The 24909-nt window shown below is 35.5% G+C and overlaps 2 protein-coding genes across 2 annotated transcripts; both read left to right on the plus strand.

The window, feature by feature from the left end:
* The first annotated feature begins 381 nt into the window (after positions 1-381).
* LOC130966698 (uncharacterized) lies at positions 382-3239 on the plus strand. The gene is given in 8 exon segments (XM_057891516.1): positions 382-779; positions 849-938; positions 1408-1456; positions 1703-1799; positions 2434-2445; positions 2448-2485; positions 2611-2673; positions 2808-3239. Coding segments are annotated over 8 exon segments (723 nt in total). The 5' UTR covers positions 382-675; the 3' UTR covers positions 3078-3239.
* Positions 3240-17616: 14377 nt separating this feature from the next.
* LOC130967655 (hypothetical protein At1g04090-like) lies at positions 17617-20937 on the plus strand. Its single transcript, XM_057892609.1, has 4 exons — positions 17617-17994; positions 18186-19749; positions 20181-20391; positions 20512-20937. The coding sequence occupies exon 2, from the start codon at positions 18617-18619 to the stop codon at positions 19604-19606; it is 990 nt and encodes a 329-aa protein (XP_057748592.1). The 5' UTR covers positions 17617-17994; positions 18186-18616; the 3' UTR covers positions 19607-19749; positions 20181-20391; positions 20512-20937.
* Positions 20938-24909: the final 3972 nt, after the last annotated feature.

Genomic DNA, 24909 nt, shown 5'->3' on the forward strand with positions numbered 1-24909 from the left:
ATTAACCATATTTTGATTTTTTTATGAATACCCCTAGCTGCAATAAGTTCACTTGAGTTGCCCGGCCCAAATTTCATAATTTGTCTATCATCTACTCCCATTGGGTCTGGAGGTTTGTCCTCCTCAATCTCCAAGCCTGATGGGGGAAATATTTGGGTGGTATTTTGGGTGCTTCCTGGACTAGAGATGGCCCAGTCAAACTTTAATATTATACTAAAAAGAAATCAGCAAAACAGAGAATTTATCACAAAAGAAGTAATTGGGTTACAAAAACATACATCATACATGGGAAAGCCCAGACATGTGGGCTAGATTGGCCCAAATTGCAAATCCCAATACTGAAGGAAGATCTGAACTTTGAGCTCACCGTTTTCACAGATCAACACACTGACACTTGCTCCCTCCGCAGACGGTGACGGAGCCTTCGCCGTCATTTCACACAGTACATAACCAGAGTCCACAGAGGTCCCTGCTCCTTTGCTCCGCCCTCAAAACACCACACTTTCATCGTTCACTTATCTAAAAAATCTGACAACTCTTTCCATATTCCAAATTTTAACAAGGTATGTATCTACCCTCTCATCGTGCTTCTTTCGTATGTACACATCTTCAGAAAGATACATATCCGCCACTGTGTGAAACCCTACTTTTATAGCGCATCTGGAGGAGACTCTCATGGAGGTTCCATCGAATGAGAATTTAGAGCAAACAGCGGTTTCCTCAGTCGACGCCGTTAATCCACACAGTGATGATGTGGTACCTGATTCTTCCAACCACAGGTACTTCATTGTTATGGCAGACTTCTTGTTTGCGCTTGATTGGTTTTATTGATTCATTTCTTTTTGTAGGGATGGTGAGCAAGATCAAAGGGATGATGATTTTTCTGGGAAAGAAGTGAGGAAGGTTCTAGAAGTCATTGCATCCACTGGGAAGTTCTGGTGCGAGTTGTTTTAGAAACTGAATTTTTGTTCCAAAGGTTATGGCTGGTTTGATGTGAGAGATATGATTATTGTTTTGGAATAGAAAGATGTAAAATGTGTGCATTGACAATGTTTGGAATAGAAAGATGTAAAATGATGCAGTACTATTTTGCATTGATTCTCTTGCTTCTGCATGATGATAGTTCCAAAAATTAAATATTAAGATCTGTGGTGTACCAAACCCTGAACTGATGATAAGATTCCTGAAGGATAAAGTTCATGTTATTTTGTGTTTGATTATCATAGTTAGCGACCGAGTTAGATGGCTGAGATTTTAGGGATTCTTTTTCCCCGTCATCAATTAGGTGCTAAGGCTGTCTTTTGGCACCTTACCATCACTCTAGTTATTGGTTCATTGGTTGCTTCAGTGGACCGGAAATGGACCTTTATTTTTTAGTGTTAATGTGGTGCACTTTCTGAATGACAGGCATGACTGGGATAAGCTAAAGACTATGCTATCTTTTCAGCTGAAGCAGGTATGGGGAGGTATGCTAGGATGCTTCTTGTGTATATTGTATTGGTTCTTAGAGGTATGCTAGCACGTAGTTTTTTTTATACTTTGTCTTGGTTCATAATGTTATGAAACTTGTGTTATTCTAGCATCATAGTTCTTACTTTCAACACATGGTATGAAAAAGCGGCGTTGTTTTTGTTTGTTAATGGTCACCTTACACTTAAAGTGTTGTCTTTTTAATAATCCTTTCACCATATTTGTAATACAGGTATTAGCAGAGTACCCTGAGGCAAGAATGATTAGTGAACAGCAATATGCTTCTTTAGGAGAATCCTACTCTGAGGTGGTCAACAAGTTGGATGACGGTACCATATTGTTAGCTGAGAATCTATAGAGTGGACCAATCTTTGAAATTAATTTTGATAAAAGTTATTGAACTGAATTATTTGGAAATGTTAAAAATATCAATTTTATAGTTTATCCAGCACCAAAATAGAACAACACATTAACCAAATTTTTTAGACAATATGTTAATGAATTACGTCATTTCTGGTCATTCTTAATATTCAAATTCTTGTAATAGTTTTGATTAGGCCTGCTTGTTGTTCTAGGGTTTAACTCGAACCTATAGCAGTTGTTTGATAGAAGGAAGATAAGTAATGAAAGAAAAGCTTCCAAGGCTTAGCATGAGTTCTATTGATCATTGAGTTGATAACTCATTCATACATGTTTAAACCAAATTCACTCTATCTTATTTGGTGCCATAATGAAGTAGCCTTCATTTAGCTGTTAGAACAATGTTTCTTATTTTATGGTAAACTTCTATACTCAACCCAGGCACCTTCATTCATATTGAACAGCAAATCTCCTAAGTCTAAAAATCATCTCTTTTCAGAATATGTGTATTATGTTTATTAATTACTTCGGTTCTTACTTATTTTAAGTGTTTATTCTGTTCTTGGTTCACTAAACTATTTTGGTAATTTATCTGGATTGTAGCACTTACTTGTTTTTTGAAGGCCCTCCCTTTACATTGCAAAGGCTTTGTGAGGTATATCCAGTTCTTTTGTACGTTGTCCAATAGCATATTGGAGCATCAGTGTCCAAGTTTATCTGTTCAACAACATTATAACATGGTTACATAAAATAATATTTGTCTGATATTGAACCGAGCAGATCCTATTGGATGCAAAAGGCATTTATCCACATCTTTCGAAGCTTGCTTTGGCCCTGGAAAAGGTATCCTTCATCGAAGCAAATCAAATCCTGTATTTGGAATTGTTTAATGATTCATTTTATGATCAGTTATCAATTCATATGTTGTTTGATGAGAGCAATGTTTCTCGACTTATGTCTGGTGTTTTCATTTGCAGAACTTGTTAGTTACATCCACATTGACAATATCTACTGATCCATTTCCACAAGCAACAACAGTACAAGAGCCAGATGAGCAAGAGAATACAAATGAAAAACAAAAGCTGCAACTCGATGGCATAGAAAATGGCACTGAACCTCCGGTAGCTGACAAGGATGAAGTGATGGCTGAGGCAGATACGGGTGAGGATATGACCATTGACACAGTTGCTTCGAAGAACGCCAAATCATCAGAAACAAAGTCTGAGCCAGATGCTAATAATGCATAGCCTTTGCTTTGTGTTCAATGTTGCATGTTAAATCCATTACTTGATATGAGCTTTTTGATCCGTATGTTTTCTGCTGTTGAGCACGAACTGCTATGAGGACATTATGGACATTGATCATTGCCGTGTTAATCCTTGCATTTTCGAATTTCTTAGCACTTGAAATCAGGACTTTGTATCTCTTAGATGCTATGATAGTATGATTGTATTGGTGGCACGAGGATCAAGATCTCAGTGCATCATGCTTTTTAATCTTCCGGAGCTAAATTTACACATTTGTCCTCCTCGTTACTCTGAAGCTACATTTTTAATTGATTGGTTTTCATTTTCAGCAATGAATGCCCCGTTTTGGTTAAGAAATTGAATTAGGTCTGGTGCAATCTGAATCTTTAGGGGAAGGATTTCTTATGTGAAATATTTTTCTGATGGGGCCGATCGTTATTATTGATCAGGGAATGAGAATTGGTTTCTATAATACTATTCGGATACCAAATATTTTTGGTGAATTTTATCCAATCCTCTCTCAACTAAAGGGTAGTTACGCTTTATCATATGTCTAATTATTATTAGATGAAATAAATTAGTTTATCATAAATTGTTAACATTATCTCTTATGATCTAGTAGCACTCAAATACTAGGATCAAGATACCACCATACTTTAATTTTTTGGTACTTTTACATTACTCTGAGTTAAAGAGCTTTTGATTAATGCATGTGGTGATTAACCTTTTCATTATGAATTATGTTAAAAAAAAAAACAAAAAAAATAATATGACGTGCCAAATTAAAATTATTTGTATTCCAATAACGGTATGTATCGAACTACCAGAACGAATTGAAGAAAATGAAGGGTCAATCGAGGGAGGAGTATATTGGATCATTAAGGAGGTAATTAATCTTTATACGTCTTTTTAAATCAACTAACTTATCAAACTGGGTTTGAAAAAGAAAATGAAATAAAGTAAGAGAAAAGGACAAATAAATAATGGAGTTTTCATTTTGCTCTACTAGGGAGTTCTTCTTCTCTCAATAGGAGAGTCATCCAAGAACTTTGGGTTCTTCTCCAAAAGGGAATCTTTTCATCCAGTCTCAATACCCACAATTATATTCTCCTACTATCCTCTATCAACCTGAGCTCTCAAACCACTGGAAAACCTGTAAAACACAACAATATATATTGAGCAACCTATAGTATGAGCAGCATTGAAGGAAAAGTAATCAAGCTCAACAAGCCTGGAGAGTTGGGGTATAAGAAAGATTGCTTAAATGTGGTGGGTGGAGATGAGTTTTAAAACATGTAAGAATGCTCTTCTGGAAATGTGGGGAAACCCACAAGGTGTTGCAGTCACTGATATTGGTTCGAAGAAAATGTTGTTTAATTTTAAAGATAGAAAGAGGGGGCTGCAGATTATGCAGAATGGGCCATGGAATGTTAGAGGAAATATGGTCAATCTTAGATTATGGAGAGAAGGCGAATCAGTGTTCGAAGTAAATCATGACTTCATAGAGTTCTGGATTCAAATACATGGCATCCCACATGACTTCATGGATAAAGATACATGTACGCTCATTGGAGAAATATTGGGAGTGTTAGCCGAGACTGAAGATCCAAAAATGGATGGTGTACTGAGGAGACCATATCTGAGAATCAAGGTTAGCATCAACATCACTAAGGCTCTACCTACAGGTTTCTGGTTAGACAAAGAGGAGTTGCCACCATTGTGGGTCTTCTTCAGGTATGAGAGGTTGCCAGATAGCTACTACTTCAATTGTGAAATTTTAGGGCATGAGAAAAAGACATGCAAGAACCCAACAGTAATGGCTTGCTGGGACCCCACTAAGAGGAAGCATTCACCAGGCCTGGGAGTAGGTCAAGGCAGACCAGGTTCAACCGTGGGAGGAGGAAGCTCAAAACAACAAGGATGGAGTGAGGAAGGAGAGGAGCTGGCGCGTGAGCAATGTAACCTGGACAGGGAGAATGGTGAGAAGCAAAGCTCTGAGGAGAGCAGGATAAAGGATGAGCGTGCACTGCAGCAGAAAATCAGGGAGAAGAGTGTCTGAGAAAACCAAATTGGGAGAGAGGAAGAGATGGCAGAAGCAGAAGAGTAGGTAGAGAAAGTACCAAAAATCCCTGATTTTTAGGGAGTTAGGGATAAGCAGCCTGACCTAGGAGCATCCTATAAATTGAAAAATCTCATTGAGGAGATAAGGGCAAGTAACAATGAATGGACTAATAACAATAAGGCCCAGAAGGGAGAAAAAATGATTGAGGTACAGATATTAAGGGGGAAAGGCCCAACAAAGGAGATTGGGGCCAACAAAGGGGCAAATCTTTTGCAAGAAAGGAACGTAGAAGGAAGTGGGCTGAAGCATTATACAATAGAGGATGGGGAGGTGAATAGCTATAGAATTGTAGAGGGGAGGTTGGGCCAGGAGAATAAAGGAGGAAAAGAGACCATAGGTCAGGAATTAAAAAGACTTATGTTAGCAAGAAACAAGGATATACAAGTGTGTGATGGCAAAGTGGAGGGGAAGGAAAATCAAGCCTTGTTGAAGAGTGGAAGGGAAGGAGACAAACTAAAGAAGCCATCTGAGGAAACGCAGAATAGAGATCATGAATCACGGGGTTAGCATGCTCTCCCGGGTGAGAATGTCTATTATGTTGAGTTAGCAAGTGATGAAGATCAAAAGGAAGGAACAGAAGCACATGCAGATTGGGAAACACAACTAGCTAAGAAGCTGGAAATGAAGCTGAATTTAAAAAGGAAACGGAAATTCATACAGGTGCCATTACTAACACACAGGGAATGGAGGGAGGAGCGTGATGATAAGGAGCCCAAGAAATTGAAGAACAGCAATACTTCTCTGGACTCATGTGAGTATCAGCTAGCAATGCATGCTTCTGAACATTTTAAGGGAGGACAAATGGCTGAGGAGACGGGCCTTAACATGCCCCAACCTCAGCCATGAGTATAATTAGATGGAATTGTCGGGGAATAGCGGCTGCCCCGACAATCTTTGAGTTATATAATCTATGTAAAACAGTAAAGCCGCTCATATTGTTTTTAATGGAAACTAGGGCCAGTAAAGAAAAAATAAATAGGATAAGAAGGAAGCTGAATTTTGACAATATATTTTGCATAGAACTCCGGGGCTTGTCCGGTGGACTATGTCTGCTTTGGATATCTAATATTAATATTAATGTTTACGAGTAGTGTGAAAACTATATTAAAGCTAATATTAACATCAATAATGATTTGAAATGGCAGGGTATTTTTGTGTACAGGAATCCAGTTTTTCAAAAGCAAAGGAAACTATGGCATGAACTTACGGTAAGTAACATGAGCAAGGAGGAACCTCAAGCTTATTTGGGGGACTTCAACGATATATTAAGTCAAGATGAAAAGGTAGGTGTCCTCCCACAACCAAAAATTTGTTTAGAAACATTTAGAAGGTTTGTAGACGATAATGGTTTAATGGATGTTGACCTTAAAGGAAGTAAATATACTTGGTTCAGTAATCCAAGAAATAATTTCATTACTAGGAAAAGACTAGATATGGTGTTAGTGAATAGGAAATGGCTGCAGATATACCAGAACATTATTCTAAAGGCTACTCCAGCTATAGGTTCGGACCACTGTGCGCTTATTTTGGAAATTCAACCGTGAGGACGGATAAAAAAAGAGTTCAAGTTTGAGGCATTTTGGGCAGATCATGAGGAGTGCAAAGAGGTGATCAAGAATAGTTGGCAACAGGACGAGGGTAACAGAAATTGTTGGAGTCAATTCACAAGGAAGAGAAATAGATGCAAAAGGGAGTTGATGGAATGGAGCAGACGAAAATTTAAGAGAGCAGATAAAGAAATAGAAAGAATGAAAATAGAGTTACATCATATCCAAGAAGCCGATTTGATGGAAAGAGATCAAAGAAAAGAGAGAGAATTGAAGACCCAAATATCAGAATTTTAGAAACAAGAGGAAAAATATTGGGGCCTAAGATCAAAGCTGAAATGGCTAAAATGGGGTGACAAAAACACAGCCTTATTTCATGCAACAACCATTCAAAGAAGAATTAGGAATAGAATCAACAAAGTAAAAAATGGAATAGGTAAGTGGATACAAGGAGAAGCAAACATAATGAGGTTAGTAGAAAGGCATTATACTAAGTTGTTTACATCTGAAGGGGATAGAACCTTGGAAGAGTGCGTAAAAGACATACCAAGGAGAGTCACTAAAGATATGAATGAGGAGCTGATGGCAAAAATTAATGATGAGGAAATAAAGGAGGCGGTATTTAGTATGGGAGGGTTAAAGGCTCCGGGGCCAGATGGATTAAATGGGTTATTTTTTTCAACAACATTGGGATATTCTGAACAAAAAAGTTTGTGGTTTAGTGAAGCAAATTTTTTAAGACGGTATTATACCTGAGGACTTAGGGGAAACAACTGTTGTTTTGATACCCAAAGTAAGTCAACCGGAAAACCTCAATCAGCTCAGACCCATCAGTTGTTGTAACTTTGTATATAAGATTGTAACAAGGTCTTTGTCTTGGTGGGAAGATTAAGGAAAGTGCTTGATCTCATCATATCTCCAGTTTAGAGTGCTTTTGTTAAAGGAAGACTCATACAAGATAATATAGTTATAGTGCATGAAGCTTTTCATAAGTTAAACAGAAAAGGAAACGCGGGAAGTCAAGAACTAGCCATAAAATTGGATATGAATAAGGCCTACGATAGATTGGAATGGAAGTTCTTGCAAAGGGTCATGGAAGAGTTTGGTTTCAGTAATGAATGGGTGAGGTTGGTGATGAGCTGTGTGAAAGTGATACTTATAGATTCAAAATAAATGAAAAACTGTCAACCAAGATCTTCCCTCAAAGAGGTCTCAGACAGGGAAATTCTCTATCACCCTATCTCTTTATCTTGGCAGCTGAAAGCTTCACTATTCTCATGAAAAAGGCAATGAGAGATAATCTTATTTCTGGAATAAGGTTAGCTCCATCAGCACCGGTTATTACTCATTTGTTATTCGCTGATAATTGTATAATTTTTGCAGGAGCACAGAAGGAGGAGATTTATCAACTTATTCAGATTCTAAATAAATACACGGAGGCATCAGGTCAAAGAATCAACACTGAGAAGTGAGAAATCTGGGCTGATTTTATGAAGCCAAGTATCTATACAGAGGAAGGTGAATATAGAAGAGATCACCGGAATGGCGTCGTGGGGGGATTCTGGAAGATACCTAGGGTTACCAGCGAGATGGAGAAGATCTAAAAAGAGGGCTTTGGAGTGGATAAAGGAGAAGATACTAGATAAGATGCAAGGATGGAAAGAGAAACTTTTAAATCAAGGCAGAAAGGAGGTTTTGATAAAAGCAGTAATACAAGTGATTCCAACCTACACTATGAACGTCAAATTCCCTAAATCTTTTTGCAAAAGAATCGAAGCAGTAATTACGAGGTTCTAGTGGACAAACAATGGAAAGAAAAGAAGCATTCATTGGAAAAACTGGACAAAATTGACAAAGTGTAAAATAAATGGAGGCCTGGAGTTTAAGGATTTAGAATGCCAAAACATTGTACACTTGGCAAAATAAGCATGGAGACTACTAAAAGAGGAGGATGCAATCTGGGCTAGGATACTAAAGGCCATCTATTATCCTAATTGCAGCCTCTGGGAGGCGGGACAAAGAAGGAACGCGTCATGGTTATGGAATGGCTTGTTGGAGGGAAGAGATTTCCTTAGAAGGAAAGGTAGATGGAGTGTAGGGAGTGGAGTGGAGATAGATATTTGGGAAGACAATTGGGTGGCAGGAATAGATAAGTTAGGGAGATGTGGAGAAGGTCGAATCAGAAGAGTGAGCGAGTTGATAAAAGAGGGGGAGGGCTGGGACGCGAACAGAATTCAGAATTTATTTCCGGGGAACATAGCTAAACTGATTACCAAAATACCCATCAGTCTGATTAACAAGAAGGATTATTTTGTCTGGCCAGATAGAATCGTTGAACAGTACTCAGTGAGATCAGGATACCGTTCTGCGAAGGAGGAGAAAGATACAAAGGAAGAGATAAAACTCAGCAAAGCTTCGACAAGTCAGAATTTGAGGGAGGTTTGGGAAACTATTTGGAGATTACCAATGCCACAAAAGGTCATAATGTTCTTATGGAGAGCAATGCATAGAATTCTGCCAGTGAACATGAATTTGTATCAGTGAAAATGTGCAGTTAAACCTTCATGTAGCATATGCCAGGTTGAGAACGAAACCGTCGAACATGCGTTACTTTTGTGTCTGTGGACTAGAGCGGTTTGGTTCAGCTCTAGCCTCCAAATTGCGTCGACAGCCTATAATGTGTCATCTTTCGAAAAATGGATGATGGATACAATTCAGAAAATAAAGAGCGGGACAGGGAAGAAAGGGGACAAAATTTTGTGTAATTTGGGATGTGTTTGTTGGTGTATATGGAAGGCAAGGAATCAGTACATTTTCCAGCAAACAAAAATCAATCCAGAACAGGTAATAATCAACACAGAGCATTTAGCAGCAGAATACCACAATGCAACAATAGGACGTAACACAAACAACATACCAATAGCAGGCAGGAATGGTGAGAAGAAGAGAATTACCTAGAGGCCCCGCCACAAAATAGGTTGAAGGTAAATACTGACGCGACTTTCCATAGGGAAACAGGCACGGCAGCTTCAACAGTCGTTGTTAGAAACTGGCAGGGAAAGATTATTACTGGGACAACATCAAAATTCACCGCAACATCAGCACTAGCATCAGAAGCTCAAGCATACAGAGAGGCACTCATTCTCATTAGGAATTTACAAATAGTGAATTGCATAATTGAAACAGATTGCTTACCTCTGGTTCAAGCCATTAAGGCTAGAATGCCCATAGTGGAAGCAGACGCAATCATCAGAGACATTCTCCAACTGCTGGACGAGGCTTCGGACGTGGGAGCTACCTGGACTCCAAGGGAAGGCAACAAAGTAGCTCACCAACTGGCAGCAATGGCAGCGGGGAATGAACTTAGGAGACAGTGGACATTTGATCCTCCTAATCAAGTCAGGAATACAATCAGAACAGAAGCTGGATTCGCAATACTTCAGCATAATCAATGGTTGCAAAATCAAGTCAACAGGGTTTCAGGTTCTACCAACCATCAAGGATTCCAACTAGAAGAAGGGTTACCTGAGAGGGTGGAAACGGAAACTCGTGACAAGCAAGAAGCTGAAGGGGGAGTGCAGCTTCGATCCACAGCGGTGCATCGGCCAACCATAGACACCCGCAATCATATAGTCGAATCATGGAGATTGGATCGAAGAGGGAACGCCGAGGGACTTAGTTCTGTTCGAAGGATTTCGAGGCAAAGGATCAGCGGCGCCGACAACGCGAACGAAACTACAGGAGCTTCATGGCGGACCCATCACCAGGTGCTTCAACATCGGGCGATTGCGGTGAAGGATGGTAACGGAAGAACCCATAACGAATCATTGCAGATTCAGGCTGAGAACAACAACGAGGAAGAACGCTTCAAGCTTCAGATCCATGCATCAAGTCATTCGTCTTGTGATGGAATTTCCGATGACAATGGCAAGCTCTAACAGAGAGCAATCGAACAAGATGAGCTTAATCTATTAGGGTCAGGCATCAACAGGGTCGGGTTATGGGGCGAATTGGGTTCTGGTTGTTTGGCCGGGTTAGCTCTTTTTGGCCCATGGCCATGTCCAAAAAAAAAAAGAGAAAAGGACAAATAGGTCTTTAAATTTTTGGTTCACGGACATTTAAGTCTTTGTCGGGTTATGGGGCGAATTGGGTTCTAGTTGTTTGGCCGGGTCAGCTCTCTGGCCCATGGCCATGTCCAAAAAAAAAAGTGAGAAAATGACAAATAGGTCTTTAAATTTTTGGTTCACGAACATTTAAGTTTTTGAGGATTTGAAAATACATTTAAGTTTTTGACTTTCTCAAAACGTGGACATATCGATCCCTAGGTCTAATTTGTCCCATTTTAAAAACTTTTCTACGTGGGCATTTGTATATTGGCCACGTCAGTACAACAGAAGCCATGCTTGATTTTTTCGTTGAGTTTGATAGATCCAAGTGAACAAAGAGATCGATGTATCCAAATTTTTAAAAAGTCAGAGACTTAAATGTATTTCAAATCCTCGGAGATTTAAATATCCACAGGCCAAAAAGTTAACGATCTATTTATCCTTTTTTCATAAAGTAATTATGTTTACAGGAAAATGCAATGAATTTTTCCGGGGAGTCTCTCTCTCTCTCTCTCTCTCTCTCTGTAATTCCTTTTGGATACCGATCTCAATATCGGTATTTTTTTATAGATTTCTATTTCGAGTATTGCTCCAATTGGACTTCTTATGTTAGGATATAGATCAAATAACAAATATTCTTTTTTGGGTGGTCTATGAGCAGCTGCTCAATTGATTAGTTATGAAATACCATTAACTCTATGTGTGTTATCAATATCCCTACGTGCGATTCGTTGATACAAAAATTTCTCGATGCTATTGCTATGGCCCTTTTCTTTTAGGATAACTTTATAGGAAAATAGAAAAGGGGCAGAATATAAAAAATTCATTATTATTCTCACTTCATGTCTGATTGAAGAACAAAATCTGATAGTTATATGAGTGAAATCAGACAGCTTCTATAGAAATAGAAATTCGAGATTCTATTTAGATAATTTACAAATACTATATTAGATTAGATAGTAGATTACCAGCCTATATATATATATATATATATATATATATATATATATATATATATATATATATATATATATATATATATATATATATATATATATATATATATATATATATATATATATATGGGTATATGATTATATATGCTATTTCTATGGTATGATGATTTGAAATTGCAGTCAAAATATTGAGTCTCATTTTCTATGTAAAAGAATTAAGTGAAAAAAAATTAGAAATAGACGAGTCTTATTACCCTAGGATTGGATAATTAGTAATCTTGTCTTGAAGAGGACTCAAAAGACCAACTTTATTGAGATTGAGTTTTTGCTACTATTTGGATGATTTATTATTCATGTATTAACAGAAACAGAAAATAACGGCAGCTAAAAAAAAGAAGTGGATGGTTAAAAGCACCAAGATACACAAGGGATTAGTAAAAAGGATTATGTAAATTGTCAAAAGGAACATTTTCACATAATCTAAATAAAGAATACTAATTGGGGCTTAAAGTTGGTAGAAAAGAGAAGGCAGTCTTCCCCCAATTTTGATCTAGAGTATGCTCCTATCCACTGATTAAATAAATGACTATCGGGAACGAAATAATCCGTTAATCTTTTTTTTTAAGTATCCCCTTTTGATTTGCACAAAAAAAGACGAATAGGAACAAAAAAATGACCCGTTGTTTTCTTTCTCTCTCTCTCTCTTTCTGAAGAGAGAATTTTTCTAATAAATTAAAAAAAATATGCAAGTCTTTTTCGTAACCTAAAACGATGGACGGAAGGTTATAAAGATAATCCCAAAATATTTTCTTTATTGAAGAATAAAGCTATTACTTAATAAATTTTTTTTATTTTTAAGGGATAAGATCAATTCAGAAGGACCTTTTGTATCATTTAGAATATATATAAATTAATTTTATTTGTCTTTATTTTAAAATACAATGAGAACAGACAGAATTCAATTGGTCTAATTCAGAACCATCCGATAATTTTTAATCTTATTAATCTTAGGGATATCGCAAGAAAGAAATAATCGGCTAGGTCCTTAGGTTTATTTAAGGCTTTCGAGGAGCCGTATGAGGTGAAAATCTCATGTACGGTTCTAGAATAGCGATGGGGACAGTAACGTTATCACCGACTAGCATTATCTAATAGTTTAAGTACAGTTGATATAGTTGATGCACAATAAAAATATGATTTTTTGGGGTAGAATTTGTGGCGGCAACCTATAGGTTTCGTCGTTTTTCTAATTTCTTCCCTAGCAGAATGTGAAAGATTACCCTTTAATTTACCAAAAAGCGAAAGAAGAATTAGTAGCGGGTTATCAAACCGAATATTCGGGTATCAAATTTGGTTTATTTTATGTTGCTTTCTATTTAAACCTATTAATTTCTTCATTATTTGTAACAGTTCTTTACTTGGGCGGTTTAAATATCTCTATTCCGAACCTATTCATTTCTGAGTCTTTTGAAATAATTAAAGCATATGGAGTTTTTGGAACTACAATTGATATCTTTATCACATTAGCTAAAATTTATTTGTTTTTGTTCCTTTCTATCACAGCAAGATGGACTTTACCTAGGTTAAGAATAGACCAATTATTAAATCTTGGGTGAAATTTTCTTTTACCTATTTCTCTCTGCAACCTATTATTAACAACTTCGTCTCAACTATTTTCATTGTAAAATATGGATCCTCTAGATTTGTAACTTGTCGCAAACAAGAGAAAGAAACAAAAAAACTATTTCATAGATATTCACGATATGTTCCTTATGGTAACTGGGTTCATGAATTATGGTCAACAAACAATCCGAGCTGCAAGATACATTGGTCAAAGTTTCATGATTACCTTATCCCACGCAAATCGTTTACCCATAACTATTCAATGTCCTTATGAAAAATTAATTACATCAGAACGTTTTCGCGGTCGAATCCATTTTGAATTTGATAAATGCATTGCTTGTGAAGTATGTGTTCGTGTATGTCCTATAAATTTACTCGTTGTTGATTGGAAACTGAAAACATATATTTGAAATTAACATTTGCTTAATTACAGTATTGATTTTGGAATTTGTATATTTTATGGTAATTGTGTTGAGTATTGTCCAACAAATTGTTTATCAACGACTGAAGAATATAAACTTTCAGTTTATGATCTTTAGTCTGTATACACTTGCTTGAATTTAGGCGGTGGTCTTAGTGATTTTGGGAACTAAAAGAAATGGAAGTTTTTTTATCATACGTCAACTTTAAACACCGTGTGCCCTAGAAATATGTACCTTTCAACCTTTATTGTGGACCGGCAAAAAGCAATTTGGATTTTTTTATTAACAAGAAAAAATATATTGGTTGTTAGGAAAATATTATTGCTAAAGTGATGTTTATTATAAAAGATATATACACAATAAGATTGATTTTACATGAATATAAAAGAAGGGAGCCACTTAGATAAAGACGTCTAAAACGTCTTTTTTTAAAGATATTTTTCAGTAATTAAAATTTAACATATATAATTGATTAAATCATATTATTTTTATCAAAATTAGGTTAGACAAATTGATTTAACTGAAAAAATGGTGAATCAAATCTTAAACTGGTCTAAATTAATATTTTTTTTTATAAAAATAACTATAATATTCTTATTATAGAGAATGATTAAAATATTCTTATTATTATATATATATATATATATATATATATATATATATATATATATATATTAATTTTAAAAAATCTAAATCATAACCCTACGATAGAAAAATAAAGAATTGAAATTTAGAATTTTCAAAATTAATATATATAATAGAAGTATTTTAGTCATTTTCTATAATAGGGTATTGTAGTCATTTTCTGTAAAAAATAATATTAATTTAGACCAATTCAAGATTTGATTCACCATTTTTCGGTCAAATTAATTTATCTAGCCTAATTTTGACAAAAATAACACGATTTAATCGGTTATATGTGTTAAATTTTAATTATTAAAAAATATCTTTATAAAAAGACGTTTTAAGCATCTTTATCATAAAAGAAACAAAAGTATTACCTATATACTAAAAATCAAGAGAAAATGCCATTCACCTCCCCTGAGAGATGTTAAAATGACACTCCCCTCCCCTCTATTTATAAAATATACATTCCCCTCCCCTATAACCTTTAAAAAAACCACTCTTTAATCCATTTTAAATTTTGTGTTAACTAATATTAACTTTATTCATTTTTTTTTTGAAAAACAAAATTATTTTTACAAAAATATCCTTTAGTAAAAAATTTTATTTTTTTGTCATTAAATTTTGCTTACTAAAATACCCTTTAATAAATTATTTTTTTATTGATTAAATTATATTTTTATTAAAATATTTTTAAAAAATTAATAATTAAATTATTTTTTCTAATATACCCTTCAATAATTTTTTAATTATTAAATTGTGATTTTACCAAAATTTTTGTTAATAATTATTTTTATATTTTACTATTATTTTAATGTTAAATAAAAAATCTTACCACTGCTAATATGTATAACAATTAATATTGATAAATAATTTGTTTCATAAAACTATTGAAATTTATTAACAACTTTATCAAAATTTAAAAACAAGTCGAGATGAATAAATCCCAAATTTAAAAATTCAACATCTCATTCCTTCACATCCCTACAAAGTAAGTTTCTTAATCTAAATAAAGAGCATTGTGCATAATAGAATATGTTTTTATGTTGGTGTATTGTCCTTGTACAAGCTGCAATCTTCAATACCCAACTCTTGAAACTTCTAAATACTCATTGAATCGTCTAATTTGAAGAATGCTTTCTAAGAAGTTTATCTTTCCTAATATCCTGCAACATCAAATAAATAGTGCATTTAAATTTTTTGCTTTTACAAAAGCTATTAATAAACATATATTTGTTGTAAAGTTAGATAAATCTAACCCTTTTTATTTGTTTGGCTTGTGCTGAAGCATGTTGTTGAGTTTGTTTTATCATTGAAGTTTGTGATTCACTTGCTGAAATTTCCTATAATTTGAAAAGGTAAAAAAATACATTTGTATATATAATTGCTCTCCCTGTTTTTTTATCATAGTACTCCAATCTTACTATGTCATTTGATCATAGTACTCCAATCTTACTATGCTCCCCCTGTTTTTTTCAGTAACAGATTAGCAAACTTAACTATTTTCTTATAACTTAAACATGAGAACCTTCAACTTCTTTCCTTCCTTTTCTTCTGGCCCTATATAATTGCTTAAGATGGGTTTCAACTCCAAACTTGGTAATCAATTCATTAGACATGAGTTCATAGCTCATATTTGGATCAGCATTTAAAGATTGTTTTAACTTTTTTGCTATCCATGTAGAATTAGCATTTCTCTTCTCAGATTTTCTAATACAAGTATGCCTGGGCTCATAACTCTTGATCATAAAAGCAATACCATCTGGAGAAGGAGAAGCATGAATCCTCCAAGGACAACCTTCAGAAGCACAAATGGCAGTCACTCTTGCTTTCTCATTTTTCACTCTTATTATATCAAAATTCTCTTGAATTATGTAATCTCTTAATACACTCCTGAACTCATGTACGTCAACAAATATCATAAACTTTTCTAGACTAATTTTTTCATTATCTTCAACATCAAATCTTTTCATTATCTCACCTTCATTCTCTATGTTAACTTCTACTTCATTTTCTTCCTCTGAAGTGTAGTCATCCTCATTCCACTCCTCATCATCCAAATAACTCTCTACGCATTGATCCTTATTAACATCATATTCTTCATCACTATCGGTAAATAATTGTTCAATAGGGGGTTCAGTTTCATCGTACTCATTAACACTATATATAGCTTCAATATTGGTAGACATTTTCCTAATATGAAATAAAATTGGCTTAATTAATAATGAATAACTATAACAGAAACGACGAAGAAAAGGATTTAGGGATAGCAAAAATGAAGGGTTTAGGGATATATCCAGAATTGCCAATGATATGAATTTTTTTTAAATTAATTGAGTTTGAGAAAAGGAGGTCAAACCTTATTACTTGAATTGATAATAACGGCGATGATTACACAAAGCTATGCAGCAATGGCACCACCTAGGTAGCGATGGCAGAGACAACCAAAGGAAATTGAAGAGATTGAAAGAGAAATAGCGCTGGAACGCGACTGTGAGGGAATTGGAATCCTAACTCAGAAATTGAGTTTAGCTAGTAAATAAATATAAAGGGATAGTATGGTAAATTAGAATATTAATTTTATTGAATAAAATATTTAATTTTTTAAATAAAATATTCTGTTAACATTTTTAACTAAATGGATTAAATTGTACATTTTATAAATAGAGGGGAGGGGAGTGTCATTTTAATATCTCTCAGGGGAGGGGAGTGTCATTTTTCCACAAATCAATTGTGTATTTGTGTATATTTAAACTTATTGGTTCATATTTTTTTAACTAAATAAATAATTAAATTTGACATAGTAGAATAATCAGATATATAATAGACGAATAATCAAATTTATATCAGAGAAATATGCAAATACACATTTATATATGGTGGCTGAATTTTAATATAGTAAAAACAAATTAATGAATGTGTAAACACGATTAGGTTGTGCACATTTTTTTCACGGGATGATTAATCTGAAATTCCGTCCGAGTATGTTTGCTGTTAAACTCAATTTTGCTTCAGCTCCCACTCCAAGACGTAAAATAACCACGTGTCGAAAGGAGTGTGAATGGAAGAAAATCAAAATTGGAATGTATATACATTGAAGACGAAAATAATATTTTGGCGTTGACACTTGACAAATTAACCATTTATTAATTATTAAACTGTTTATACCAAATTCAAATTTATTTCCTTCAAGGATCGGTGCACAATTTACCCTGCTTTTAGATACACTATTATGAGCCAAGAGAGATTAGTTCGGAAAAGCTAATGAATCAGAAGAAACATCGATAAAAACAATCAAACACAAGAGAAGATGGATCGCATGATGATGATGATGATGATGATGATGATGATTGAGGAGTGTCGGATATAGTGAAAGAAAGACACAGAATGCGTGCGTATGAAGAAGGGAGATAGATGCTCGGTTTCTCATGCTTCGGTCGGAATACGAACGCAATAATGTGTACTTCTCAGCCTCAAACTTTTTCTCTTCCCTCTCCGATCCCGAATTGGCCTCACGGTAACATCCTTCTCTTCACATTTTTCATTCTATGCGCCTGCCATGAAATTACTTTCCTCTTTTACCCTTACTTGATTTCAAACCAAATTCATCACTAGATTATTATGATTAACAATGCAACATATCGTAGTAGGAAGGAACTTTTTTTGAAAGGAAAAATTAACTTCGGTCTCTAAAATATATGGTTACAGGAGGAAGTTTTGCTTCTGGATTTGCAAATCTTGGCGAAATAGATGCTTTCAAGGTCTCTAATTTTGAGTTCATTTGCAGCAGCAATGCTTTACAGGACAAAAAGAATGCTGTGGTCTTCTATAAGCCTGTCGAAATACCTCAAGGTTTCCACATCCTTGCCCATTATTGTCAACCTAGTAACAAGCCTTTAAGGGGGTTTGTACTTGTTGCTAGGGAAGTTGAAACTACTCATTGCAATGATTGCGACAAGCAAGCTCCCCTGAAGAATCCCCTGAATTTTGAGTTAGTTTGGAGTTCGAATGCAGGAAATCGGGATACCTGAGCCTCCAGAAGGTTACAAGGCAGTTGGATACTTGGTTACTGACAATCCTAATAAGCCTCAGTTGGATGAAATCTGAATCTGCTGTGTTCGTTCCGACCTCACTGATAAATGCAGCCTTACCGCCTATTACTCGCTGTAAATTTTAAAATTCCTGAGCTTTCATTTCAGTTGTGGAACTTGAGACCTTGTGACCGCAGCGTAGGAGGCCAAGGAGTTCCTGTTGGATCCTTTTTCTGCAGTAACGGATGCTGGAACATGGGTGAAGAGCTTCCAATTGCATGCCTGAGGAACCTAAATCCTGTTCAACAAACAATGCCAAACCTGGAACAGGTACATGCACTTATTCAGCATTATGGCCCTACCATTTTCTTTCATCCGGAGGAAGTTTACTTGCCGTCTTCTGTGGTTTGGTATTTCAACAATGGAGCTTGCTTGTACAGAAAGCGTGTAACTATAGGCGAGGCAATTGATGAAACCGGCTCGAATCTACCTCATGGAGAAACGAATGACAAGGAGTTTTGGATAGACTTGCCAAGTGATGATAGAAAGGATTTTCTCAAACGTGGGGACTTGCAAAGTGCAAGGCTTTATGTTCATGTGAAGCCGGCACTTGGTGAAACATTCACAGACATTGCAATGTGGATTTTCTGTCCATTCAACGGACCAGCCACTCTTAAAATTGGGATGAAAAACATACCTTTAAGCAAGTTTGGAGAGCATGTTGGTGATTGGGAGCATTTCACACTTAGAATATGCAATTTCAATGGAGAATTATATAGTATATACTACTCACAGCATAGTGGGAGAGAATGGGTTGATGCATATGATTTAGAATACATTGATGGAAACAAAGCTATTGTTTACTCCTCAAAAAATGGACATGCTAGTTACCCTCATCCTGGAACCTTTATCCAGGGTTCTTCAAAACTTGGAGTGGGGATCAGAAACGATGCGTGTCGAAGCAACTTTTATGTGAATTCAAGTGTTCACGATGAGATTGTTGCAGCTGAATATCTTGGAGATGCTGTCAAGGAGCCTCTATGGTTGCAGTATATGAGAGAGTGGGGGCTAAAAATCATTTATGATTCGAAAACTTAGATTGATAGGATAATCGATGCGCTTCCGCGAATGCTTCGGTTCTCACTGAAGAACTTCTTTAACAAGCTTCCAGTGGAGCTGTATGGTGAGGAAGGTCCTACAGGGCCAAAAGAGAAAAACAATTGGACAGGAGATGAAAGATGGTGATTTTTTTTTTTTTTTGCTTTCTTCTTCTATTTTTCTGCTCATGTAACATTTGATTGGTTTGTTAACCCAGTAAATTCTAGGCTGGTAACATTGTAGTTTGTGTATACTTTCAAATTATACACACGCACACAGTGAGTGAAGAAAAGAAGAGGGGGCAAAATTATGTTGCAATTCTGTAGTTATGTTGCACTGGAGTAGGCATGCATTGGAATGCTGACTGAGAAGAGTGATGTTTATAACCTTGGGATACTTATTATGGAAATAATTACCGGAAGAAGTCCCGTTGATTATAGTAAATCCCAAGGAGAGATTAGAGACTATAACCAATAATAGTATACAGTTTTGATTTTAATCTTCTTACACTGTTCTATGCTGATTATTTTCTCTCTTTTTCTATTTTTCTAACTAGAATTTGGTATATTTGCAGGTTAATTTAATTGAATGGTTGAAAGCTATGGTTGGCAATAGAAAATCAGAGGAACTCATTGATCCGAACCTTCCTAAAAAGCCATCTTCAAAGGTTCTTAAGCTTTGCTCTGTTGGTTGCTCTTAAATGTGTTGATCCAGATGCCACAAAGAGACCTAAAATCGGACAAATAATCCACATGCTTGAGGCCGACGAGATCCTATTCAGTGATGTATGTTCTTTCCCTTTCTTGAACTCTGTATTATACATAACTGGAGAGCAAAAGCAAGATGATTCAGCATTGCTATAATCTGATTCTCATTTATCACTATTTTATCATTCTTTCTTGTAGGAACGGAGGACTGGAGGGGAATCGTTGCGATCCCATGGCAATTATCATCATGAGCAAAAGGACTCTAACAGAGATAGAAAGCGAATAGGTGAAGAGATCACTGATTGAAGTGAAGATGATGATAGCAGTAAAAATCTTGTCCATCCCACTAGGTTGAGATGATAGTTGTTAAATGGTAAATGTAGCTATGTATTTATTATTTTTGGTTTTAGTAGTTTGCCTATATTAATTTCTACCTCAATCTGAACAATATGCAATGAGTGTATTTTTGCTGCATAATTTTCCCTCCCACCACAATTTGGGATTCATTGTATACTCATTCATTATTACTAAAAATCAAAATTTTGATGTCGTCCTTCTGATATATAAGACAAAAAGTAGCTCAAGTGTTTTATAAAAAGTAATAATATTTTCAAGTTGCTCAAATTGTAGTATCAAATTATCGTTGTCTCATTCTGGTCCCATCATAACTTATGGCCCCATCATAAATTAAATGCTTGTCATTTTGTGAGTGTAGTTGTTATGAGCACTAAACCACCCAATGTGAGAGATAAAAAAAATCCGCGGCAAGGTAAAAATTTTCACTATTTTCCAAATCAAAGCTACAAACAAGTCTCAAAAGTCAAAACTTACAAGCACTACTAAGCATACATGCAGAATTCTTGTACAAGAACATAAACGCATAAACTAATTGGTGAAATCAATGATACAATAGACGGCCGTTGCTTACGAACTTTTTGGCTAGAGAGCTCGGATTGTAATCACACCTCAAAGTTGAAGGACTATGAGTGAAGAACTACAGGTAAACCAGAAAAGAATTTAACCATTCGATCATTCATTCGTTCAGGTTAATACACTAATTGTGATGTAGAGGGACTCTGCAAAAAGTGTTTGCTTGGGCCTCACACAAAGGAAAATGATCGCTTGATAAATATACAATGATGTATTATTCCTTTTTAGCTTCAAAAGCAGAACCGAAAGGGACAAATTTAGCTTGAGAAAAGATTGACACAAAATAATAATACCACAATGCAAAATTTTACAAAAGTACTTACATGCTTACCAAGTTGCAACTGCTACAGAAGCTGCCTAATGCACATTTTAATGGTTGAATCCAGAAAGAAAGTAGATCCTCCACTATAGCAATTATCTATTTCTTGATGCCCCTGGAAAATCTATTTGAGTTGGTTTTTATATGAAATGATATGAGATAGAGCAGCTTCAACAACAACAACAAACAACAACAAAGCCTTGTCCCACTAAGTGGGGTCAGCTACATGAATCAAACGACGCCATTGTGTTCTGTCATGTATCATGTCTACAGAGAGACCGTTTACATGTAGGTCTCGTTTGACCACCTCATGGATGGTCTTCTTAGGTCTTCCTCTGCCTTTCGCCCTTTGTCCATCTTCCATCTCATCCACCCTCCTGACTGGATGTTCTATCGGTCTTCTTCTCACATGTCCAAACCACCTGAGACGCGATTCAACCATCTTTTCCACAATAGGTGCTACTCCAACTCTCTCCCTTATATCTTCATTCCTTATTTTATCCAATCGCGTATGACCACTCATCCATCTCAACATCTTCATCTCTGTCACACTCAGCTTATGTTCGTGCTCCTCTTTAGCCGCCCAACACTCCGTACCATACAGCATAGCCGGTCTTATGGCGGTGCGATAGAATTTACCTTTATAAGTTTTAAAGGCACTTTTTTGTCGCATATAAAACTAGATGCACTCCGCCATTTTGACCAACCTGTTTGGATCCTATGATTTACATCCTGTTCAATCTCTCCATTATCCTGTATGATACATCCAAGATACTTAAAACTTTTAACTTTTTTTAGGATGTTTTCTCCAATCTTCACCTCTATATTGGGGTTTTTCCTACTCAAACTGAACTTACATTCCATATATTCCGTCTTGCTACGGCTTATGCGCAGACCATACACTTCTAAAGCTTATCTCCATAACTCCAACTTCTTATTTAGGTCTTCCCTTGACTCTCCCATAAGGACGATATCATCGGCAAACAGCATGCACCATGGCACAGGCTCTTGGATGTGCTCTGTGAGTACTTCCAAGACTAATGTGAAAAGGTATGGACTTAAGGATGATCCCTGGTGTAATCCTATACCAATAGAGAATTCCTCCGTCACACCCCCTTGAGTCTTCACACTAGTTATGGCCCCATCATACATGTCTTTAATTGCCCGAATATATGCGATCCTTACTCTCCTCTTTTCTAAAACCTTCCATAAGACCTCCCTTGGTACCCTATCATACGCTTTTTCCAAATCAATAAACACCATATGTAGATCCCTTTTATTACTACGATACCTCTCCATCATCCTTCTTAATAGGTATATCGCTTCAGTGGTAGATCTTCCTGGCATAAATCCAAATTGGTTCTCTGTTACTTGTGTCTCTTTTCTCAACCTTCGTTCTATCACCCTTTCCCATAACTTCATAGTATGACTCATAAGCTTAATCCCTCTATAGTTTCCGCAACTTTGTATATCCCCCTTATTCTTGTAGATAGGTACTAAGGTACTCTTTCTCCACTCATCAGGCATCTTCTTTGACCTTAAAATCTCATTAAAAAGCTTGGTTAACCAGTTGATGCCTTTTTCTCCAAGACCCTTCCAAACCTCAATCGGGATATTATCAGGTCCTACTGCCCTACCATTTTTCATCTGCTTTAGAGCCTCTTTTACCTCGAAGTCTCGAATCCTTCGATAGTAGTCAAAGTTTTGATCTTCTTCCCTTGTACATAATCGACCAAGGCTCGGAAGAGTCTTCTGTCCCTCATTAAATAACTCGTAGAAGTAGCTCTTCCACCTTTCATTAATCTTCTCCTCTTGAGCCAACACCTCTCCATCCTAAACCCTAAAAACTAATAGAGCAGCTTCAAAGGGAAAAAAATTAAAAATCTATTTATAAGTGATTTGCAAGTTTTGAAAAGGATGATAACTTTCTAAGGGGGAAAAACTAAGAATATAACTAAACTTATACATCCTCAATCAGTGGCTTCAAAACTCAAGAAAGGGAGCAAATTGAGTTTATAGAACTTCTAAGATCATTCCTACTACCGAGTACCAATGCATATCCTATGGTGCATGGAATATAAGTGATAGTTCGAAGAGTTACTTACAGAATGTTGAATATGAATAATCATGATAGTAAGTACACTTCCTTCCTTCATCTTCTCTATAAGAAGGTGAAAGAATGTCTAGCACAGCACAAGGTGTTATTGCTGTGAAACAGTGCAGATTTCCACCATGCTTTGGATATAAAATTGATGTCTCGCATGGTGCAGTCATGACCTTATCAACAGCTAGCTTAGCCAGTCTAACTACAACAAAAATAAATTACAACAAAATCATTTTAAAACATGGATGCAGAACAGCAAATTTTATAAGCCACTAAATATGATATCATATTGTTTAATAATGTTGATAAAAAGATCTCCTGAATGAGATATACAATTATGCAATTTTAAGTCCTCAACAGTAGTAGCAATTAGGCATAGGAAATTCTATAGAAAAATGATTAATCTCCCTAATACTCTTACTAATAATTCCCCTAACTAATAGATTTAGAAAATCTTGAATGCTTTTTTTAATATATATATTTACAAGGCATTGAATACCTTTACTTTTTCATTTAATACTTTTTTTTAATTTAATATTAGAAGGACCATTAGGAGTACATGTTAGGAAGATGTATCATTACTCAGTGCTTTTTATATTTACATGCTCTCATACAAAAGTGTGGGACAAGACAAAAATGTGTTACAGCGACAAATTAGCAAAAAAAAAATTTATTGTTCATAAGATTGAGAGTGCAATTTAACTTTGACCTGTTGATTTTATGTTTATTGTATTTTTGCTTTTATGGGAGAATTGTTGGTTATTTTTTGTTTAATTGATCTGCATATATTTTATACTAAAGGCTTCCTTTTACTGAGTATATCAAAAAAAGAAATTGAAATAAGTATGAATTTGGCAGTGTACTATTACATATAAGTGGCAATTATCTGCCTTTGATTTTGCTACTAATCGAAATTCTTTGTTCCTTTAATTGATTATATCACACAGTAGCAATAACAAAAAGAGAGGTCAACGGGCAGTTGAACTTGATAAAAGTGGCAGAGGGCTCCATCAATTTCGTATGAAAGGTTTTTTGTTTACCCTCTTTGATTGATTTGTTCTTCAACAAATTCATTCCAATTAACAATAACCTAGCAATTAAATCAAAATATTTCTGAAGTTTAAACTAACAAGTTTTACAAAATACATTATGAGGTAATATCAATCAAATCTCTTCTCTTAGTCATCCTTATTTTATTTTATTTTATTTTACCCAGTAAATCAGCATAATTGGAAACATTATT

The sequence above is a fragment of the Arachis stenosperma genome, chromosome 3 (genome assembly GCF_014773155.1).
Source record: "Arachis stenosperma cultivar V10309 chromosome 3, arast.V10309.gnm1.PFL2, whole genome shotgun sequence".
NCBI classification, from domain to species: domain Eukaryota; kingdom Viridiplantae; phylum Streptophyta; class Magnoliopsida; order Fabales; family Fabaceae; genus Arachis; species Arachis stenosperma.